The 18,876-nt window shown below is 52.8% G+C and overlaps 1 protein-coding gene across 4 annotated transcripts in view; it reads right to left on the reverse strand.

Moving 5' to 3' along the window:
- Positions 1-971: 971 nt before the first annotated feature.
- ZBTB40 (zinc finger and BTB domain containing 40) overlaps positions 972-18,876 on the reverse strand; it is a 74,935-nt gene continuing 57,030 nt past the window's right edge. For 2 of the 4 annotated variants that reach the window (XM_045898488.2, XM_064589787.1), the window contains 8 exons: positions 18,327-18,794; positions 17,332-17,538; positions 13,428-13,592; positions 10,444-10,658; positions 9,084-9,246; positions 8,065-8,151; positions 6,653-6,879; positions 972-4,921 (listed from right to left, as the gene is read on the reverse strand). In XM_045898488.2, the coding sequence (XP_045754444.1) occupies positions 4,727-4,921; positions 6,653-6,879; positions 8,065-8,151; positions 9,084-9,246; positions 10,444-10,658; positions 13,428-13,592; positions 17,332-17,538; positions 18,327-18,794 (1,727 nt within the window). In that variant the 3' untranslated portion in view covers positions 972-4,726. The remainder of the gene's footprint in view (positions 4,922-6,652; positions 6,880-8,064; positions 8,152-9,083; positions 9,247-10,443; positions 10,659-13,427; positions 13,593-17,331; positions 17,539-18,326; positions 18,795-18,876) is intronic. The other 2 variants (XM_045898492.2, XM_064589788.1) reach the window with 2 other exon arrangements.

Genomic DNA, 18,876 nt, shown 5'->3' on the forward strand with positions numbered 1-18,876 from the left:
CAGGGGTACTCCTTCATAAAGGCCCTGTGGGCTCTGGACAAGGGTCCACTCGTGCCACTCCAGGGCGGTCCTGGGAGACTCGAGCACAGAGCCGCCTCACCCCTGCTTGCCCTGGCTTCAGGGCTGACCCGACCTTAGAGGACTAGCAGACAGAATAGCGGGGACGTGCCTCCCCTTGTCTTTCACGCAGATTCTTCCTGTAGAAATGATGTGCATCCCACCCGTGGGCTGCCTCTCTGTTGCCTCCTTGGCTGCCAGCAACGTGACGTTTTCAGCTATTTACCACAAAAGGTTTCTGCTTATGTTATACTCATCTGCTCAACACTTTGTGCTCTGGGGCAGTTGAGATGCCAGAGATAAATGAAAAGTGGTGGGTGTTATAAGGTCCCCCGAGGGTTCAGAGAGAGAGCGAGAGAGAGCGAGAGAGAGCAAGAGAGAGCGAGAGAGAGAGGGAGGGGGAGGGAGGGGGAGGAAGAGGGAGGGAGGGAGAAGAGAAACGCGAAGGTGCAGAAATGGACACCACTCAGCACCAGCAATCTCGGGGAATGGCTGACCGCCACATGAAAGACTTAGCCAACAATTACAGTCTCAACACTAAGTTCATTGAAGCCAGCCTTGGAATTCCCCGTACCATTCTGTGCGGCACTGTCCCCCATTACAGATGGCAGCTGCGAGGAGGGGGCTGGAGGGTGTCTCCCCCAAGGCCACGCAGTCAGCAAGTGGCACAGCGCGGATAGCCCAGGCTGCACACCCACGCCCGCCTCCGACACACCACATCACACTTGCTCCTGGGGCAAGCGGGCTCTCAGGAAGAGCTTCCCCCTGACAGGACAGCATCCCCTCCACCCTCCATGCTGGCCTGGCCTGAAGGTACAAGAGCCCCTACGAATCCCTGGTCAAGGTTGTGCCCCTGGCCAGAACCAAAGAGGAAACAGGTCTCATTACAGTCTGTTTGAAGCTCATGCAGCACAATTTTTTCAAAGTACGTATTTTATTTATATAGAATAGTGCAAAAGTTAAATGAAAATAATGGTTCGTAATTTAATTTACACAGCATCAGGTGCTGGCTGGTTGTCCTGACCGTCGTGGGAGGTGTGGCTGGCCTTGGGAAGAGAAACGACGAACATTTCCATGATTTGGACACAATGTGAATTAGTCCAGGGGATCATTTTTCTCAACAGCGTGATCCCAGAGCACAGGCAGCTTCTCTCGTCCTTATAGGCACAGCTGTACATGCAGGAAGCTTCTGAGCTCTGGCTGTGTTTTGAGCTTCTGGCCCAAGTCCTACAACCCCAAGGTTTTCCATGGCAACAAAACAATCTTATCAGTTTGCCTCTGATACCTTCTTCAACCCCAAATCTTACTGTTACTCCCATTTTTTCCCTACCTCCCAAGGGTCCCTGGGAAATACTGGACCAAGTGGAGGGGGCTGAGGCTGCTGTTCTTTCTTTGGGAGAAATAATTAAAGCATCTCAGCCATTTCTCCATCATTGTCCCGCTTTCTAGCCCCGATTTAATACAAACACTTCTTATCCCCTAGAACCGTTCTATGTGAGGTTAGCAGTTTCTTCCATCCCTTAGGCAATTCAAAGATCTCGGGCACATGAGATTTAAAGGCACAGCCCTCCCATTTCATTAATATGTCATCAGCCTGTGGTGACCGTGACATCACCTGGGGTGAGAACCTCTTAGGGTCCATCTCATCTTTCTTCTTGATTCTGAGAGTATCACTGACTTACTTAAACCAGGAGAGAAGGGGACCTTCCCCCCCATTCACCTGTCAGACTAGACCCCGTTTTGTCCCTCAGCACCTGACCATCAGAGCTCTTCCCTGAGGGATGAGGCTGATGCCGGTGGTCGGAGAGAGGGGAGAGTCAGAGCGCTTCCACAGAGAAGCCTTGGATCACCAGGGGAACCCAGGATTCACAGCGCAGTCCTTGGTACTTGCTGGGCTCCACGTTTTCTAAACACAAAGCTTCTGAGATAGAAGAGACAGGCTTTATTACAGAAGCAGGAGCTTTGCCTTTGCCTCCACCCCTCTACTGCCCCTGTGGCCAGGTGCTGTCATGTCCTTGGGACAGTCCCATGTTCCTCTGGCAACCCCTGCTCTTCCATCTCCTACCTGTCGCCTCACTTACCTGGGATGGCAAATCCTGTTCCCTAAGCGATCCCCATTACTCCCACAGATTTAGACTCCAGCTTGGAATCTGACTGCCTATCTCTCCTCACCAGCTGCTTCATGAGCTCTGGGAGCACAGAAAGTCTGGGGTCCCAATGGACATATTCGAGCAGGGGTTCCAAGGAGCCCACAGGCTCCTCCACACCACCACAAATGCCCCCAGGGTTCAGCCTGGAGGCCACCAGGAAGGACGCACCCATGGCAACGAGGCAGAGACACCTCTGCCATGAGAAAGCAAGTGAGGGGGACCGAGGAGAGCACGATGACAATGTCCTCTGTGGCAGACATTCAGAAGGTCTCTCAGGCAGCAGTGGGAGGAAAGAACAAAATGGCCAAGCAGAGCTAGGAAAAGTCTTCCTACAATAAAGTCCACGCTTGGGCATCTCTAGGGAGTGACACTACAAAATTGCCACCAAGGCAGCCCCTTGCGGAGGTCCACTCAGAGCAAAGGCTAAGTTCAGGACGCACCTTTCCTCATTCCTGACCGGAGGCAGCACAGCGTCCGTGCCTCCTGCCGCGTGCGCCACGGGGTAGGTGAGCGCGCATCCACGAGAGCGCCCACCTCTCTCTGTGCGCCCCGCACAGCGAGCGAGCTGCGGGGCCCGCGATCCTGAAGGAAAGCGTGCCCTGCCACCATCGGGGGCTCCGACGGAAACCCGAGCAAGGAGTTCTCGGTACTTGAAAGGATCTGAAACTTGGTTTAAAAACTTACAGCTTTCTTTCATCACAAGGCTTCTTAAAAAAAAAATCACTTTCCCCCACGGGCCCTCGGCAATTCAGTTATTTTTCGGTGAGCAGAAATTCTGATGACGCCGCAACCCCCAACCATCGCGGCAGACCAGCATCCTTGTCCGCTGGGCTGGGCCACTCCAGTCCCTTTCAGAGGGCTTCAGCTGGTGCCAACGGGAGATTTGGTGCCATTCTGCCACTTGCAGATCAAGAGCTCTCCTGCTCTGACAGCTCCCGGGACCGCACCAGCTGAAGATGAGCCAGCTGTGGCAGGAGCAGGGAGGGCTTCGTGTGGAGGCCACGTCTTCAAGGTTTGAGCACCATCTTCTGGTCAGGTTTCGGCTTCTGAGGACTTGCCTTTGAAAACTTCATTTACTCCAGAATGGGAAGATCCCTGAGCCGACAAGCTCAAGTGACTTGCAAATCAAAATGAGGACACAACTGGAGGCGGGAGGAGTTAGCTGCCTGCATGCGCAGGCCCGCGCTGGAACTCGCTGCTGGCGCATGGCCACGGTGGCCACAGCAGGCAGTGGCGGGGCCCTGCCTTCTGTCCTACCAGCAGCGTGCGGAGGCAGTGGAAGTCCTGACTGTGTCCCAAATTGACCCCTTGCCCCTGCTTGTACCTGGTGACGTGAAATGCGCTTGGAAAGAAGGCATGGGCTTGTCCTCCGCCAGCCCGTAGCTGGAGGGTGAGTGATGTAGTCACGCTCTGCCAGGGGTGACGCTGCACCAGGTGGCCGGCAGCCCTGCCCAGTGTGTAAACACTGCACCAGCAGTCTTCGACTTTCCAGCATCGAGGAAAGGAAGATAAATGCTAGTCATTCCCTCCGAACGGCAGGAACCTACATCCATCTAATTGCACTTCATAATGGATTCCACAAACCATTAATTACCAGATTATATTTTAGGAACTGAAGATAAAAAAGCTTTGTGAAATTCTGACGCCAAAGGATCACTAGCCCACAGTAACAGGCGCTGCCTGGAGGAACTGGACAGCAGGCCGCTCACAAGGCAGGGAGACCGTGGCAGGGGGAGGAGCCGGGGCACCCCGGCACCCGGCGCTGGGTCGTGAGCCCTCCACAGGCTCTGGAGCGAGGGGAAGACAGTCTCGGCTCTGAGGAGAACATGGAAGGCTGTGGGGACAGCCCTCGGGTACAGAACACCGCGGAGAAGATTCTGGAAGGGCAGGGATTGTCTGCAGCTGGACGGCCCCACAGGGAGCACATCCTGCAGAAACCCTGCAAGGCTTGGTTTGGGCAAGGGCTAACTGTACTGATGAGCTGGGACTCGGCCTGTGTGAACACGCTGCTCCCTGTCCTGCCACCAGGAGAGGGCCAGGCCACCCAAGCGGATGGGAAGATGACAGGGTGAGGAAGGAGCCAAGTGTGCTCTAGCCGGGGGGTCTCTGGATGGTGTGTTGGTGCTTTTCTCTCACTTCTAAATGGCCAGGAAGCACCGGCACCATTGGAGGGCCCAGTCTGTGGGCTGCAGGCCCACCTCTACCCGCCATGCTGCACAGTGAAGGCCGCCGGCCTGCGGCACCTCTCCAGTGCCCTGGTCACCAGCTCCCATCCCACTGCTCATCAGAGGCCACAGCAGCAGGCCTGTGGGAAGTAGGCCTGTCCCCTGGGGAGGGCAGTGGCGTCCGTGCCCAGGACTCCAACACTGTTGGTTCTGTGAGAACAAAGTGAGAGTGCTCTGATTGGTGCAGGCTGAGATGCTCGCTACTCAGGACAGCCAGGGACTGAGGGCTAACGGCAAGCCGCGGAACGCTCGCTCTGCTGCAAACGCAGGAGCCTCCATGGGATGATCGGCCACTCACTTGGCCTCGCCACAGATCAGGGTCACAGTACCATCTAGCAAATCCTCCACGGTCACGGCCACAAGCTCAGAGCTGGACTGAGATGTCTGCGAATCTGGCAACGTCACAAACACCTGTGACCCAGCAAGCTGGGTCTCCTCCAAAGTGATCACCTGCTCTGTCGGGGCCGCCGGCTCTGGGGTTTGGATCACCTGAAAGGGAAAGACCGTGAGGCTGTCTAGGCAGTGTCCACAGGGAGCTCCCCAGAATTTACATGGTTTTTGTCTCATGCTGTAATGATGATATTTATGTTTTCACCTGAGGAGAGCAATTACATGTGCCTAATGGGAAGAGGCAAGTCTAACACAGGTGATGCAAAAGAGAAGGCAAGCAAACAATTTAAATAACTCTGTGTGCTAAATTGCTATAATTTAGCTCAGTACGCCATCTCAGGGTGCCCGGACTCTATGATTACACACCAGTGAATACCGGCTCAGTTTCTTACACTGGGTTTTCGTGTCTTGAGGATCACACTGCAGAGGTAAGGACCATGTGAAAGGAAGGCTACTGAAAGTGGTTAGTCTCAGGCCTGACCACAGAAATGGAAGGATTTATCAGCAGCCTTGGCTGGCCAAAGGTGGTGTCTCTGGCCCTCAGGTGAAGAAGAGCCTTCCTTGGAGGCTACATCATTATAGAACTTAGAAGCAGGAACGAATGGAGGAAATGTGACTTCTATCAACTCCCTCATTCGGCCTCCCCAGCGGGCAGCCCTTCTCCAAAGGCCACACAGACCCCTTCCAAATCTGTGTCACCTGCTCAAGATGGCTCAGGGAGAACCAGTCTATGGTGAAGCACACCCAGTTCCCGTCCCAACCTCCAAGTTGATGCTTGTGACCTGTGGGGACTCAGGGCAGCTTGGTGCCCCTTGATATTTTCAAACCAGGGAGCCCACAGAGGGCACAGTCACCCTGGCCCTTGACAACTAGCCAGAAGTGGAGAGCAGAGCGCTAGGCCTGAGTGGCAGAAGGGGAAAGCCAAGTTCAGCCCCACGGTGCTGTGAGGGGTGAGAAGATGGATTATAATGTTTAATCAAAAATCATCTAGGATAGTAGTTTTCAAACTGGTTTTCTTTCTTTTTCTTTAGGAATGGAAGCCTTTTTTTTCCCCCTTTTTCCTCAAAGGACATCTTACCAAGAATCCTTATATATATATAAAAAAAAAAAGACCAAAGCAGAGCCATTCTGGGTGACATGGTAGCAGGAACTTCACTGCAGCCTGCCCACCTGACCTGCTCTCTGGTCTCGCAGAGGCCCCTGAGAACATGGTTCATCAAGGACTCCTCTGTGGGGCTGGACAGCGGGGCGGTCCAATCAGTTAACAGCACTGCTCCTGTCCATCCACAGATAATCCACAGAACTGCGTTTCTTTTCCTTTTCCACCCACCCTCTCTGGAGAAGACAGGGAGAGGCGAGCTTCTCCCCCAGGTAAAGGTGAGGAGCCCTGATGTACCCAGTGTCCTGTGCCCAGCCTAGAGGAGCTATCAAAGTGTTTCAGCGGCAAGGGGTCCCAACAGAGAGCTCACCCCCTTCTCTGAGATTTCCTGCCACTCCTGTCACACCCCACGGTGTTTCGCAGAAGGTGGGGGAAGTGTGTGAATTAGGACAAACCAAAGGTGTTCTGCTTTTGGAAATTCTCGTTCCAGGCTCCCTCTACCCAGGGGTCATTTGCAGGTGATTACCAGGAGACTAGAATGTTCTACAGTTCTGTTTGGTAAGAGGTCCACCAGAGAGACTCCTCTACAAGGGCCTCTTGGTCATGTTATTACTTAATGGGATCTTCCGGGAGCCCCCAAGAGAAAGGCTGGGTGGTGTGACAGAGCTGCCTCCACAGAAGCCTCAGGAACCCCGTGTTAGCACCCTCGTATCTAATGGCCCCAGAATCACCTGCACCACCTGTGAGGCTGCTGCTTGGGGTTCAGAGCCCATCACCTTTGGGTGTTCAGATTCCAAGTGACCATCCAGCTGGGCCTGGGCAGTGAAGAGCTCCCCGCAGAGCTCACAGGGGAAGGTGCTCTCTGACTGCTTGAAGTGCTCCGTGGTGACGTGGTGCTGCAGTGCTCCTGGGAAGCGGAAGGTGGCCGTACAGTACAAGCACTTGAATGGCTGGGACCCTGGAAGAGGGCGGACAGAAAGGATGGGCTAGACGGAATGCCAGAGAGAAACAAGAGCAGGGAGAGGGGAGAGGAAAGAGCAACCAGGATCGAGGTGCAGAGGCAGATTCGGGTTCTGTGGGACCTGAAGCTTCTACAGTTTGGGGGATCCTCTTCGGGAAAAATAAGGCAACATTACAAATACAGGAATAGGTCCCATGTAAGCAAGGGGCTCTGCAACCACAGCTTCGTCAGTATTAGCTTCAGACTGACTTGGCCTTGGTTGAAGGCCATTCTTCACTCAACTGCAGATCAGGATGCTGAGGACGCCATACTTCATCAAGTCTAAGAGGCGTGCTTTAACATCTCTGACCTGGGTTCGATGGCATCTTATGACCGCTACGGGCTAGGCAGCAGTGGGATGTAAAATTAGCAGTGCCCACACACACGGGCAGCTATGGGGGCAACACCGAGACCTGTGGGGCGTGTGTCCGTGGCTTCAAAGAACATCCCTGAGACAGGAGTGGTGCACGTTTTTAACTCCCAGGAACCGGGGGTTTAGGAGGGTTCGGGAGGGATGAGTAAGGGGTGGATGTCCAGCTACATGCCCAGTGCACCAAAAGTAGACCAGTTCCATGTCATGCTCGAGGGACCCAAGCCCACGGCCCGCCTGTGCCCCATCACAGCGCCACGTGCGATGACACGCGCCTCGACAGTTGGAAGTGAAAGCTGCTCTGAGAAGCGGGATGCTCACCATGATTTATCTGGTGATTCTCCTTCTGATGCACCCATACAAGAGTGTGTACAATCTATGCCAAATTAAGTCCAAAACAGCACTTAGAATCACCTGCAAATTCTAAGTGACAATAAAGTATAGTTTAACTGGCAGCAGTTTTTCTTTCTTAATGGTTCATGAAAGACTAGCATTTTAGATTTGAGGAGACATGGCAGTGACAACAATAATCACAGGTCACGCTAGAGGGATGCTCACGGGTGCCGGGCCTTATGTGTTCTCTGTGTACTAACGTATTCAATTTGCAGTTACCCTATAAGGAAGGAAGCACTATAATTGTCCCCGTTTTATAGAAGAGGAAACTGAGGCACAAGTCAGTTCCGTTCCTTGGCCTGGACTGCACAGCTGTGGATGGTGGAGACGAGATGCACCGGGGCAGTCCCAGCCAGGAGCATCTCACGAGGGGCACTGACCTGAATGCTGGCACTTGATGTGAACTTGTAGCAATGCTGGCGTGGGGAAGAGCTCCTTACACTGGTCACATTCGTGGAACTTCATATCTGCGGAGCACACAAGGAAAGAAGTGGTGGGAACCAACCAGAGGACAGCTCTCTCAGGCTGGGGAGGGTGGTGAGGGCCGACACTTAGCAAGCGTCTGCCAAGTGCCAGGAACCTCACAGCTATGAGCTAGCAGCGCAGTCTAGTGTAAAGAAAACGCCAGATTGGAGCCAGGCCGCCTGGATGGAAGTAGGGCTGCTACGAGAATGGAATAAGAAAGCGCCCACTAGGGCGCCTGGGTGGCTCAGTTGGTTAAGCGACTGCCTTCGGCTCAGGTCATGATCCTGGAGTCCCGGGATCGAGTCCCACGTCAGGCTCCCTGCTAGGCAGGGAGTCTGCTTCTCCCTCTGACCCTCCTCCCTCTCATGCTCTCTGTCTCTCATTCTCTCTCTCTCGCAAATAAATAAAAAAAAAATCTTAAAAAAAAAAAAAAAGAAAGCGCCCACCAATGCTTAGCAGGTGCCTTGCACATAGGAGATGCTTCATGACCACGGTGATTATCCCCAGACTGAGCGGCACAGTGGGTATTAACTTTCTGAAGCGAAGGAAACTGGCTCAGGAAAGAGAGGTCACTTGCCAAGGTCATGCAGCTGCTCCGTGCGGGAGTCGGGATCTCCACCCGAGCCTGTCGGCCGCTAGAGCCACCACCCGTCCCAGGCCCCACAATGTACCAGTGTCCCTCAGGGCTCGTAGGAGCTTACCGTGCTCCAGGCCCCCGGGTTTGAGAACCACTGCCACTCAAGCTACTGTTCCCTGTTACTGATGGGCCGGCGTGGCCTCCTTCAGGTGTGCCGGGACAGAACAAAGGCCACTGCCACACACACCACACTACAGCACCGGAAGCTGGGATTGGGGGCTGGAGCCCAGGACACTGTCATCGAGCCGCTCCCACTCATCAGCTCCCACTCGCGGTCTCTAGGCACCCAAAGTTCACCTGCGTGCTCTGCCTTGATGTGCTTCTTGTGTTCAATGGTGTTGGAAAAGGTTTTGTCACAGGAGCTGCACTGGAGTGACGAGAATTTGGAAGATCGATGGTTCTGAGCAGCAAACACATCAGGGTGGTGGGTCCGATTGTGGTACCACAAACCAGACAATTGCTGCAAGGAATATGGCAAACGTTAAGTCTTAGAAGGTTCCAGCAAGCTGGAGAGGTCCCAAGGCCTTCGTGAGACAAATGAGCTTATGGATCTAGAATCACACTCCTACCTGTCACACTGAGTGCTCACGTGAGGGGAAAGGCTGGTGTTCGGGGGAACCAGGCACCTGTGTGTTTACTGAGAGGCCACTACAGGGCAGGGCACAGCCTGGTCCTTCAGAAACTCTCACCCCTCACAACAAGCCTATGAGCGAGGCATCAGAATCTTTCTAATGAGGGGGAAGCTGAGGCACACAGGGGTTAGAAGACTTGCCCAAGGTCATATCATTAGTAAACAGCAGGCCCAGGATTCAAACCCTGGCCTTCCAACTGGCGCATCTGAGCTGTATCTCACTGCCTCCAAGAGGCCCCAGGAAGCAGCAGAGAAGCCCGATGGAGCAGAAGCATGTGCTGTCCCTGCTCCTTCCCGGGTTCCAGAGCAGCCCGGGGACACTCTCCCTACAGTTCCAGGCTTTCCCAGAGACCAAGCCAAGGCCTTACGCAGCTCTGTGGTCACAGCACCAGGTGTGGAGTTAGCTCTCCATGTCTGTGGAGCTGAAATTAGCTGCTGGGCTTTTCTCCCTACATCCAAATCCTACAGATGTCACAAGAACCATTTTTTTCTCTGTAGTTTTAGAGTTCAGCTTCTCATACGTGGTTTCTTTTTAGTTCCATACGGGGTTTCCCTTTAATTACATACTAAATTCTATGGTGAAAAAGCAGACCCCTTCCCTAGGAGTTTAAAAACAGCAATAACAACCCAGTCATTGTGCTAAACAAGGTAACTCCAGGCAATGTTACACAGTCCACTGTCACTCTCACATCCCTTGACACATGGGGTCAATAGGCTCCACAGAGTGTGAATGTCCAAGGGGAAAAGCAGCATTCAGCTCATGACAGGGCTGAAATCCAAGAGAAGAGGTGTAGGAATTTTCGGCTCCAATTAAAGCTCCCAACTGCATTACTCTGACCAGATCACCTTAGAGAATCTGAGTAATTACAAGCTGCATCCTTCATGGTAGCAGCCACATCGTCCTCTCTGGGACTCCTGGCAGATGTAAGGGAGGATAGGCTGGGGCCTGGGGATGGGGATGGGGATCGGGACGGGGGTGGGGGACAGGGAGGGGGAGGTGGTGCTCCCGGCCGAGCGTGCGGTCACCTGGTAGGCCTTGTTGCAAATCCCACAGCTGAAGGGTTTCCCTCCGACGTGGGTCACCATGTGCCGCTCCAGCATGGAGGGGGCACTGAAGATCTTGCCGCACGTGGGGCAGGGGTGGTACTCCTTGGAGTGCACCTCGTGGATGTGCTTGCGGTGGTCCTGCAGAGTGGGGAAGCTCATCCTGCATTTCTTGCAGTCGTACGGATCTTCTATGTCTGGTTTCACGGACATCCGTGAGGAGAGAGGGAGGGGAAAAACACCACAGGCAGCCGTCAGGGAGACGTGGCTGCTGTGCACGGCTCCAGGTGCGAGACTGTTCAGAGGTCAGGCCCGGCCACGAGCACGGCGATCACCTGACCACCCCCTACCTTCGTCTCGTCCCAGGAAGGGGGATGCCTCCTCTGAGGCTTCTGTACTAAACCCCCTCTGTGGCACCAGGTAGTTCATCGCCATTCCTCACATTACATCCTACAAGTTCAATTCCATTTAACTACTTTGCAGGGAGTACTGCCCTTGCTGTTCCCCTGCCTGCACTGGGCATTTCTTTTTTTTTTTTTTAAGATTTTATTTTTTATTTATTTATTTGAGAGAGAGAGAATGAGAAAGAGAGAGCACACAAGAGGGGGGAAGGTCAGAGGGAGAAGCAGACCCCCTGCTGAGCAAGGAGCCCGATATGGGACTCGATCCCAGGACTCCAGGATCATGACCCGAGCCGAAGGCAGTCGCCTAACCAACTGAGCCACCCAGGCGCCCCTGCACTGGGCATTTCTGAGTGTTCTCATTTTCTGCAGAGATTTTCAACACACTCCCCAGAGCCTCACTATTTCCTTTGTTGTCAACGTTGACTGACAGGAAGAATGCTTCCCTCCTCCTCACCTTAGATTCAACAATACAAACATTTTCAATGTTTAATGAGTGCTGTATGACAGGCATGTTTTAAGTGCCTTACAAACATAAACTCACTCTATCTTTCCAATAACCCTATGAGTGGGATCTACTATCATCCTATTTTAGAGATTAGGAAAAGCAACGCTTAGAGAGCACCCAGTGACACAAGTGGGAAATGGCTGAAGTGGGTGACAGTCCAGCTCTCACTCCCAAGGCCGTGCCCTGAGCCACCTGCTTAACTAGACACGCCAACTTTGCAGGGAGGCCTCAAAAATAAGCAGCAGCACTGATGAAGGATACATTTGCCATCCCTATGGCAAGAGACTTCAATTTATTTTTTCTGAAAGCAACAGAAAGCAGAATGTTTTAATAATACAATCCTTTGCCTACTAGCCAATCTTACGTGTGCACGGAGTCCAATTAATTCTGGAATTTGGACACACGGCAGCACTTGGTGTCATTAACCAGTGTCCCTGTGGACATGAGCTCTTGAAATCTCAGTCTACACAGTCTCTGAAGGCACAGTGAAGCAGTTGTCCATCCGCGATGACGCGGTCCTGTGACAGGCAAGGAGTGGTCCAGGAGAGGGGCCTGGCCGCTGGCCTGCTGCCAATGACACGGAAGTCTTGGGGCTCCTCTTCATCCTGACAGTTGATTAGTCCCACCCTCTCCTGGCTCCCAGGTAATGCTACCAGGAAAAGGAGACTAGAGCAGAATGTCCTTTAGAAAGGTCGAAACGACACTGAACTTATGGCACCAGATCTAAGCCAGATCTCATCATCTGGGAGTCTACCATAGCTGGATACGGGGACTTGTGAACTCTCTGGGGGAAAGGGGCAGCAATGTATATACCTCCTGCATTGCCCAGTGTCTAGCCCCATGTCGGGCACATAGGAGCCCTGACAACGTCCTTTGCTGGCTGGCTGATAATATATTTGAATGTATTGACATAAAGCCTGTGTTTGTGAGGCACTGTTTTTGCTGACAGCTAGAAACTGGTGTGTGGGAAACAGGGGTGGGGAGGGAAGAAGGGGAGAAGGATATGCAGGGTGAATGGGACACCAGAAAGACAGGCTTTGATGGTGACAAATGGCACCTGAGAGGGTTGCTTTCACCACCAATAATACTATCTGGCATTTATCGAGCATTTTCTGTGTGTCAGGCAGGGAGCTTCATGCTTTACATGGGATACCTTACTAATTCTCACAGCAATCCAAGGTGGTGGCATTATTATTTTTCCTCATTTACAGAAGGGGCAGAGGGGGCTTGGAAAGGTTAAGAAATCTGTTTAAGGTCTCAAGGAAGTAAATGGCGGGGTCAAGGTCCAGTTCCAGGCCCGTGTGGTGTCAGAGCCCAAGCTCCTAACCCCTCTGCTGCACCATGCTGCTCACTCCCGCTGTAACCAGTCTGCTGGGGGAGGTGGGACGTGGCTACCCGACCACACTGGCCATTTCCCAAGGCTGGAATGAGGACGCACAGAGCTCTCTTTGCCTTCCTGTGCGTGTGTTGACCAGAAGTGTGTTTTGTCTGTATCAGTTCCGGTAGAAGGGGAGACAGGCGGGGGCAGACCCCACTACCTGCGTGGCCCCAGGGGCACAGGGGACAGAATGCCGTGCAGTAGGCTTCCCGGGGCAGGAGGTGGGAGGCCTGAGCAGGGACCACTCATGACAGGAGATATTAACTCAGACAGCGTCTGGCTGCTCCTATGGGGAAGGCGGGTAGGACTCCAAGATGAGCGGGGGAGGGAGGGGGCGTGCAAAGAGCCGCTCAGTGGACCTAATGGGAATATTCTGTCGCTCTACGGCCTGTTACTGAGGCTCTCCTTCAAGCATAATTTGCCTTTGTCAGCCAAGCAGTGCCAGGTGGGCTAAAAAGGAGACAAGGAAACAGCCCGGACATTACACAATGACATGTTAAAATGGGATTCTTCTAGAAACAGAAACGAGGGACTCAGTTTTGAAGGAGAATAGGGGAGGGGAAGGCACCAAATGGGGGCCTGGCTCTGGTGGAGTGACAACGTCTGTCATGATGGTTACACGCCTTCTCAGAGCCACGCCTGGCGCTGAGAGCCTGACAGCCGCCATCTCCGTACGTACTGTGAAAGGTGTGCAGGTGGATGGACAGGCCGTTGGCTTGCCGGAAGCCCTTGCCACAGTCCCTGCAGACATACGGCTTGTCGCCGGTGTGGGTCCTCACGTGGCGGGACAGCTCAATGGACTGGGCGAACACAGCGTCACAGTACTGGCAGGCGTACATTTTCCCTGGAGACACGCACGAGTTTCCTTATTAGAAACAGCACCAAACATGTATGGCCTCCCTAACACAAGATCACACTACAAGGCACGTGTTGGGGAATATGATCTGGGAGACGGCGTTAGAACCACACGCAATTTGTAACACACTGGGTGAGAGGTCTGGGCCCTTCTATCGGATGGCATCTCACACACAGCTGATGGCACAGTGTGGCCCCCCTCCCCGAGGAATAAGGACAGAGTTCTCATCACACAAGGCCACCCATCTGTTAACCAGGCCACCCCAAGTAAGGAAGAGCTCATTCCACTCCCAGGAAGCAGAATATATATCCTCATGCCCAGAAACCCCCGGGTCTGGATCCCTCGCCACACGCGCTGTGCAAAATCGCGCCTGCACACAGAGGTGACAGACGGGACTCAGAGAAGGGAAGCCTCCCCCTGCTGACTTGCTATAAAGTTATTATAAATCATTTGGCTTCTCTATTCTCTCACACACATAATGAGGATACAATGGCCAGACTGCCAAAGACTGTTGGGAAATAGAGGTAAAAAGCAAGGCTGGAAAACTGGCATTTGTAAGAAACCACCAGACCAGCTGTGCCCCCAGGCTCCCTTCTGGGCCAGCAGAGAAGTGGAGAAATCAGTGAGGTGAGGGTCCAGATCCCCCAGATCCTAGGGTCTACTTCAGCTAGAGCAATCAACGTCATTTGCATTTTTCACATGTTGGGCTTTGAAATAAGATTTTGTTAGGAAAAAAAGGGTTTCTTCAATCAAGAGTTGAAATTATTGAGAAGCCCAGGACTCAGCCCTTGGCCTTCTTCTTTATCCTCCCTTTGTAGATAACCTTATCTCAGAGCTCAGATACCATCTGTACCCTGATAGCGCCCACAGTTCTATCTCTGGCTCCCAGTTTCCCCTAGAACTGCAGACTTAACACATCCAACCTCTTAAGACTGTCCTTCTCTGCCTGGAGGTGTCACCGGTCCCCCAGACAGAGCTCCTGAGGCTCCATCCCTGGCACTCCCGCAACCTGCCAGCAGCCCCCATGCACTCTGGTTTCCTCCGCTGCAGTGAATGGCAGGTCCATGTCCTCAGCTGCTCATGCCAGAAACCTCACACCCATCCTTAACTCCTCCCCGCACACCCACACGCAGCCCACCATGGGTCCTATCACTTCCGCTTCAACACCACATCCCCAAACTTGAACGTCTGACAACCGCCCCTAGCACACTCCAGCTGAGAGCCCCGTCACCTCCACACCGGACAAATGGCCTGCCCTGCCTCCCTGTGAACACGACTCTTGCCTTATTACAGCAGACTGTTGAGAGTGGCCAGAATTAACTCCAAAAAACCTAAGTCACATCCTACTGCTCTTCTGCTCCCAACTGTCCTATGGCTTCCTGCTGTAGAATAATGGCCCCCAAGGATGCCCATGTCCTAACCCCTCGAAACTTGGGAATACGTCCCCTCACGCAGCAAATGGGGCTTTGCAGGTATGACTAAGTTTAAGGATCTTGAAATGGGAACACTATCCTGGATTATACCAGCAGGCCCAACATAATCACAGGGTCTTTGGAAGAGGGAGCAAGAGGGTCAAAGGAGGAGGCACGATAGGGGACCCAGAGGTTGCAGGGGCATGGCCATGAGCCGGGGAAGGCACACGACCGACCTCCACAAGCTGGGAAAACAGGGAACAAGTTCTCCCCCCGACCTTCCAGAAGGAACACACTCGCCAAAACTTTGACTCTTCCTAAAACCTCTTTTAGCCTTTTAACCTCTGAAGTGGCGAGATAATACATTTGCACTGATTTCAGCCACTGTGTGTGGTAATCCGTTATAGCAGCAATAGAAACTAGCACACTCTGCATAAAAACCCAAGTCCTAAAAACAGAACAAAATAAAACAACAACAACAAACAAAATCCTGACCCTGGTTTCTAAGGCCCTACAAGACCTGGCCTCTGGTGACCTCTCTGGCCTTCTCTCTTACCACTCTTCCCTTGTCTACTCTGCTTTGGCTCCTTCTAGTTTTCTTGATGTCTAACAGGTCAGGCTCATTCCCACTTGGGGAGGGGGCTCTGCACTTGGGATGCTCTTCTAGATCTTCTGTAGGCTCTCACATCACTCGGTTTCCTACACAAGCCTCACGTCTCCGGGGCTGCCTCTGATGAGAGCGAACCCTGCCGTTCCCCTGCTGCTTCCCCTACTTTATGCAGTGACTACTGTCTGAACTTATATTACATGCTTGCTTATGGTCTCTCTTACCCACTGGAATGCAAACTCCATGGGACCATGTGTGTATACTTACACTCTCCCCGGGGCCTGGAATAGTGCTGCAGAAATTCATTCACTCAGTAAATGTTTCCTGAGGCTCTACTCTTGCTAGGTACTATTCCACTCATACACAAGTGGGGGCGGGGGGGAGACTAACAGCTCCACCTTCATGGAGCTTGCATTCTAACAGGGGGAGACTGACTAGAAACACAAGAAATTAATGAAGTAGATAATATATCCTACGACAAGCCCCACAGAGGAAAACGATGCAGGGGAGCTGGAGCTGGGGCTGGGGCTGAGATTTTACACGGGGTGGTCGGGAAAGGACTCGCGGGGAAGAGGTATGAATGAAGACCTGAAGGAGGTGAGGAGGGATGACAAGAAAGCAGGTGTCCTGCAGGGCTGGAGCCTTGCAAGGAGGCTGCAGTGGGGAGAACGGGGTGAGGGTGGGGAGAGGAGTAAGAGGGGAGGTCTTAGGGGACCTGGTCACGGGGAGCCTGGTGGGCTATCGTTAGGCCTTCAAGATTTTACACCAAGTGAGGTGAGGAGCCTTTGCAAAAAGGTTTTGAGCAGAGGAGTGACAGGATATGGGTTAGCACTAAAAGGACCACTGGGGCCTGTGTCCCGAGAGCACCATCTAGGGAGAGGAGGAGAGCAAGGGGACCAGTTAGGTGGCCCGTAGCTACCACAATCCACGTGAGATGATGGTGGGATTTTATTTGTTTTTTTTTAAGGTTTTATTTATTTATTTGAGAGAGAGAGAGCATACAGAGGGAGAGGGAGAAGCAGGCTTCCTGCCAAGCAGGGAGCCCGATGCGGGGCTCGATCCCAGGACCCTGGGATCCTGACCTGAACCAAAGGAAGACGCTTCACCGACTGAGCCCCCCAGGTGCCCGATGGTGGGGTTCTTCCTTACACATAAATGTACAAACAAGGCAGAGAGTCCTCCGAGAAGCCCTCACTGACCACGCATCTCCCCGCCTCTGACAGGACTAGAAACCCCTCCTCCATCCTTCATCTGGCTGGGGTTATTCCCTATCCCACTGCCGACGGCTCTGCACTGCATTGGTCTCTACACCAGGGAACCCCTGGCCCATCAGCTCTGGGAGCACAGCAGTTCCAGCTTCGTCACTCGGCCGCGGCCGCTGCCTGACCCATAGCAGGTGCTTAGCCAGGGTTTTTCTCATGCTTGAACTCCACCTCCAAGCCCAAGGAACTCCTGGCTTTCTGCCAAGTCTGCAACTGTACGGTCACAATCCTACCTTAGCTAGCCTCTCTTCGCAAACTCTCACCATGAGCATCTTACATGCCTGTGTATCTATGTACTTCCGTCATCACTCCAGACAAAGACTTTGCATTGTTTTTTTGTTTTTAATCTACTTGAGATACATGTCATGCCTAGTTCCAAATGGGTTTTTGGGCAGTTCATCCAGTTAAAGTTGGCAGGAAAAATGAAGAAACTCTCTACGCCTTACCTTCTGAGTGCTTCTTCTTGGTGTGGTAGGCCAGGGCAGAAGCCTGGGTGAAGGTCATGAGGCAGTGCTTGCACATGAACGGGCGGTCCCCCGTGTGAAGGCGAAGGTGGTTCTTCAGGGTAGAATTGGCTGCAAACTTGGCCCCACACTCTTCACAGGAAAAAGGCTTCTCGTCAAAGTGCTCTGTCAGTTTGTGGTACTGCATGCCTAGGAAAGTCATGCCAGGGACCAGAGGGACACCAGTCATCAACGTGAGGACTCCAGCATGAGGACACGTAACAGCACTGTCTGAGGCCAGACCCCAAGAGGAAGCACAGCATGAACCACAGGACAGTAGGCCATGCTCACTGGGACCTCACTCAGCCATGCTGCTCAGCCGCCTACCGCCCAGCACTCCAGAGGTCACCTTGGTCCCACTCCTGTTTGGGGCAGGCATCAAGTGTTCTGGGTTTATCTTTCCCCTCCCCTCTCTCTCTTAAATAGGATCCACCACCCAGAAACAGTGAAACAAAACTCACTTTTATGTTTCACTGGGTTTATCCAACATCTGGGACAAGGGTAAACAATTCTGACTACACATCCCAGGGTTTCTGTGACTCGTTTATTATCAAGAAATAAGCGATACGTGGAAACCTAAGGGTCAGGTGTTAAATAGCTGGTTATTATTATAAATAATAGTAGCCACAATTTACTAACTCTACTGCAGGCACTGTGCGTAGGTGTTTAACTATATTATCTTAAATCTTTATATAACAATTCAAAAAAGTGGGTGGTGTCAGGGTGCCTATTTAACAGATGGGAAAATTAAAGCTCAGAGGGCTGATTCCACAGCTCATGCTTTTCTCAAAACATTACCCTGCCACTGTAGGAGTCTGCTCTGTTTCCCAGGCCCATCCATAGCCCTTCCTGCACACAGCTAGAGGCAAGGCCTAGGACCCACACTACAATATCCAGAATTCTCACCCTCTGAAATTACTTCGCCTTCTTTAAAGTACCTGAGGCATGGGCAAATTCTCTTCCACAGAGGTCACATGTCACCGGCAGCCTCTTCTTCTTCTTCTTCGGGACATCGGGCTCTCCTCCTGCACCATGGGCCTCCAGCTGATGTTTTTCCAGCTCCTTCTTAGAATCCTTGGTCTCGCTGCACTCCTTACACTGCACCTGTTTGCTCTTGGCCACCCGGCAGCGCTTCATGTGCACCTTCAGGCGGCAGTAGAAATGGAAGCTTTTGTCACAAGCCTTACAGACGAAGCTCTTCTTGGCAGAGTCGGGGGAGGCAGACGTGTCTTTGTCTTGTTGCTCTGGCAAGGAACCGGTCTCGCCTTGACCGCTCTGTTTCCCAGGCTGGCAGCCTTCCTCTGCTGGCTCGGCTACTTTCTCATCTGTTCTGTCGTTGGCTTCACGGTGAAATTTGGTGTTCACCTTCCATCTTTCCCTCCCTCCACTTTCCTGAGTAAGGAAGCCTGCAGACGGAGAAAAACTGCATGGCTCTGGAAATTCTGCGTTTCTACTTTGCTTCCTAACTTTTCTTAGAGAAGGCTGCAG

This window comes from Mirounga angustirostris, unplaced genomic scaffold (assembly GCF_029215605.1).
Source record: "Mirounga angustirostris isolate CCGP_5_RB_7025 unplaced genomic scaffold, mMirAng1.0.hap1 SCAF_4, whole genome shotgun sequence".
Classification (NCBI taxonomy): domain Eukaryota; kingdom Metazoa; phylum Chordata; class Mammalia; order Carnivora; family Phocidae; genus Mirounga; species Mirounga angustirostris.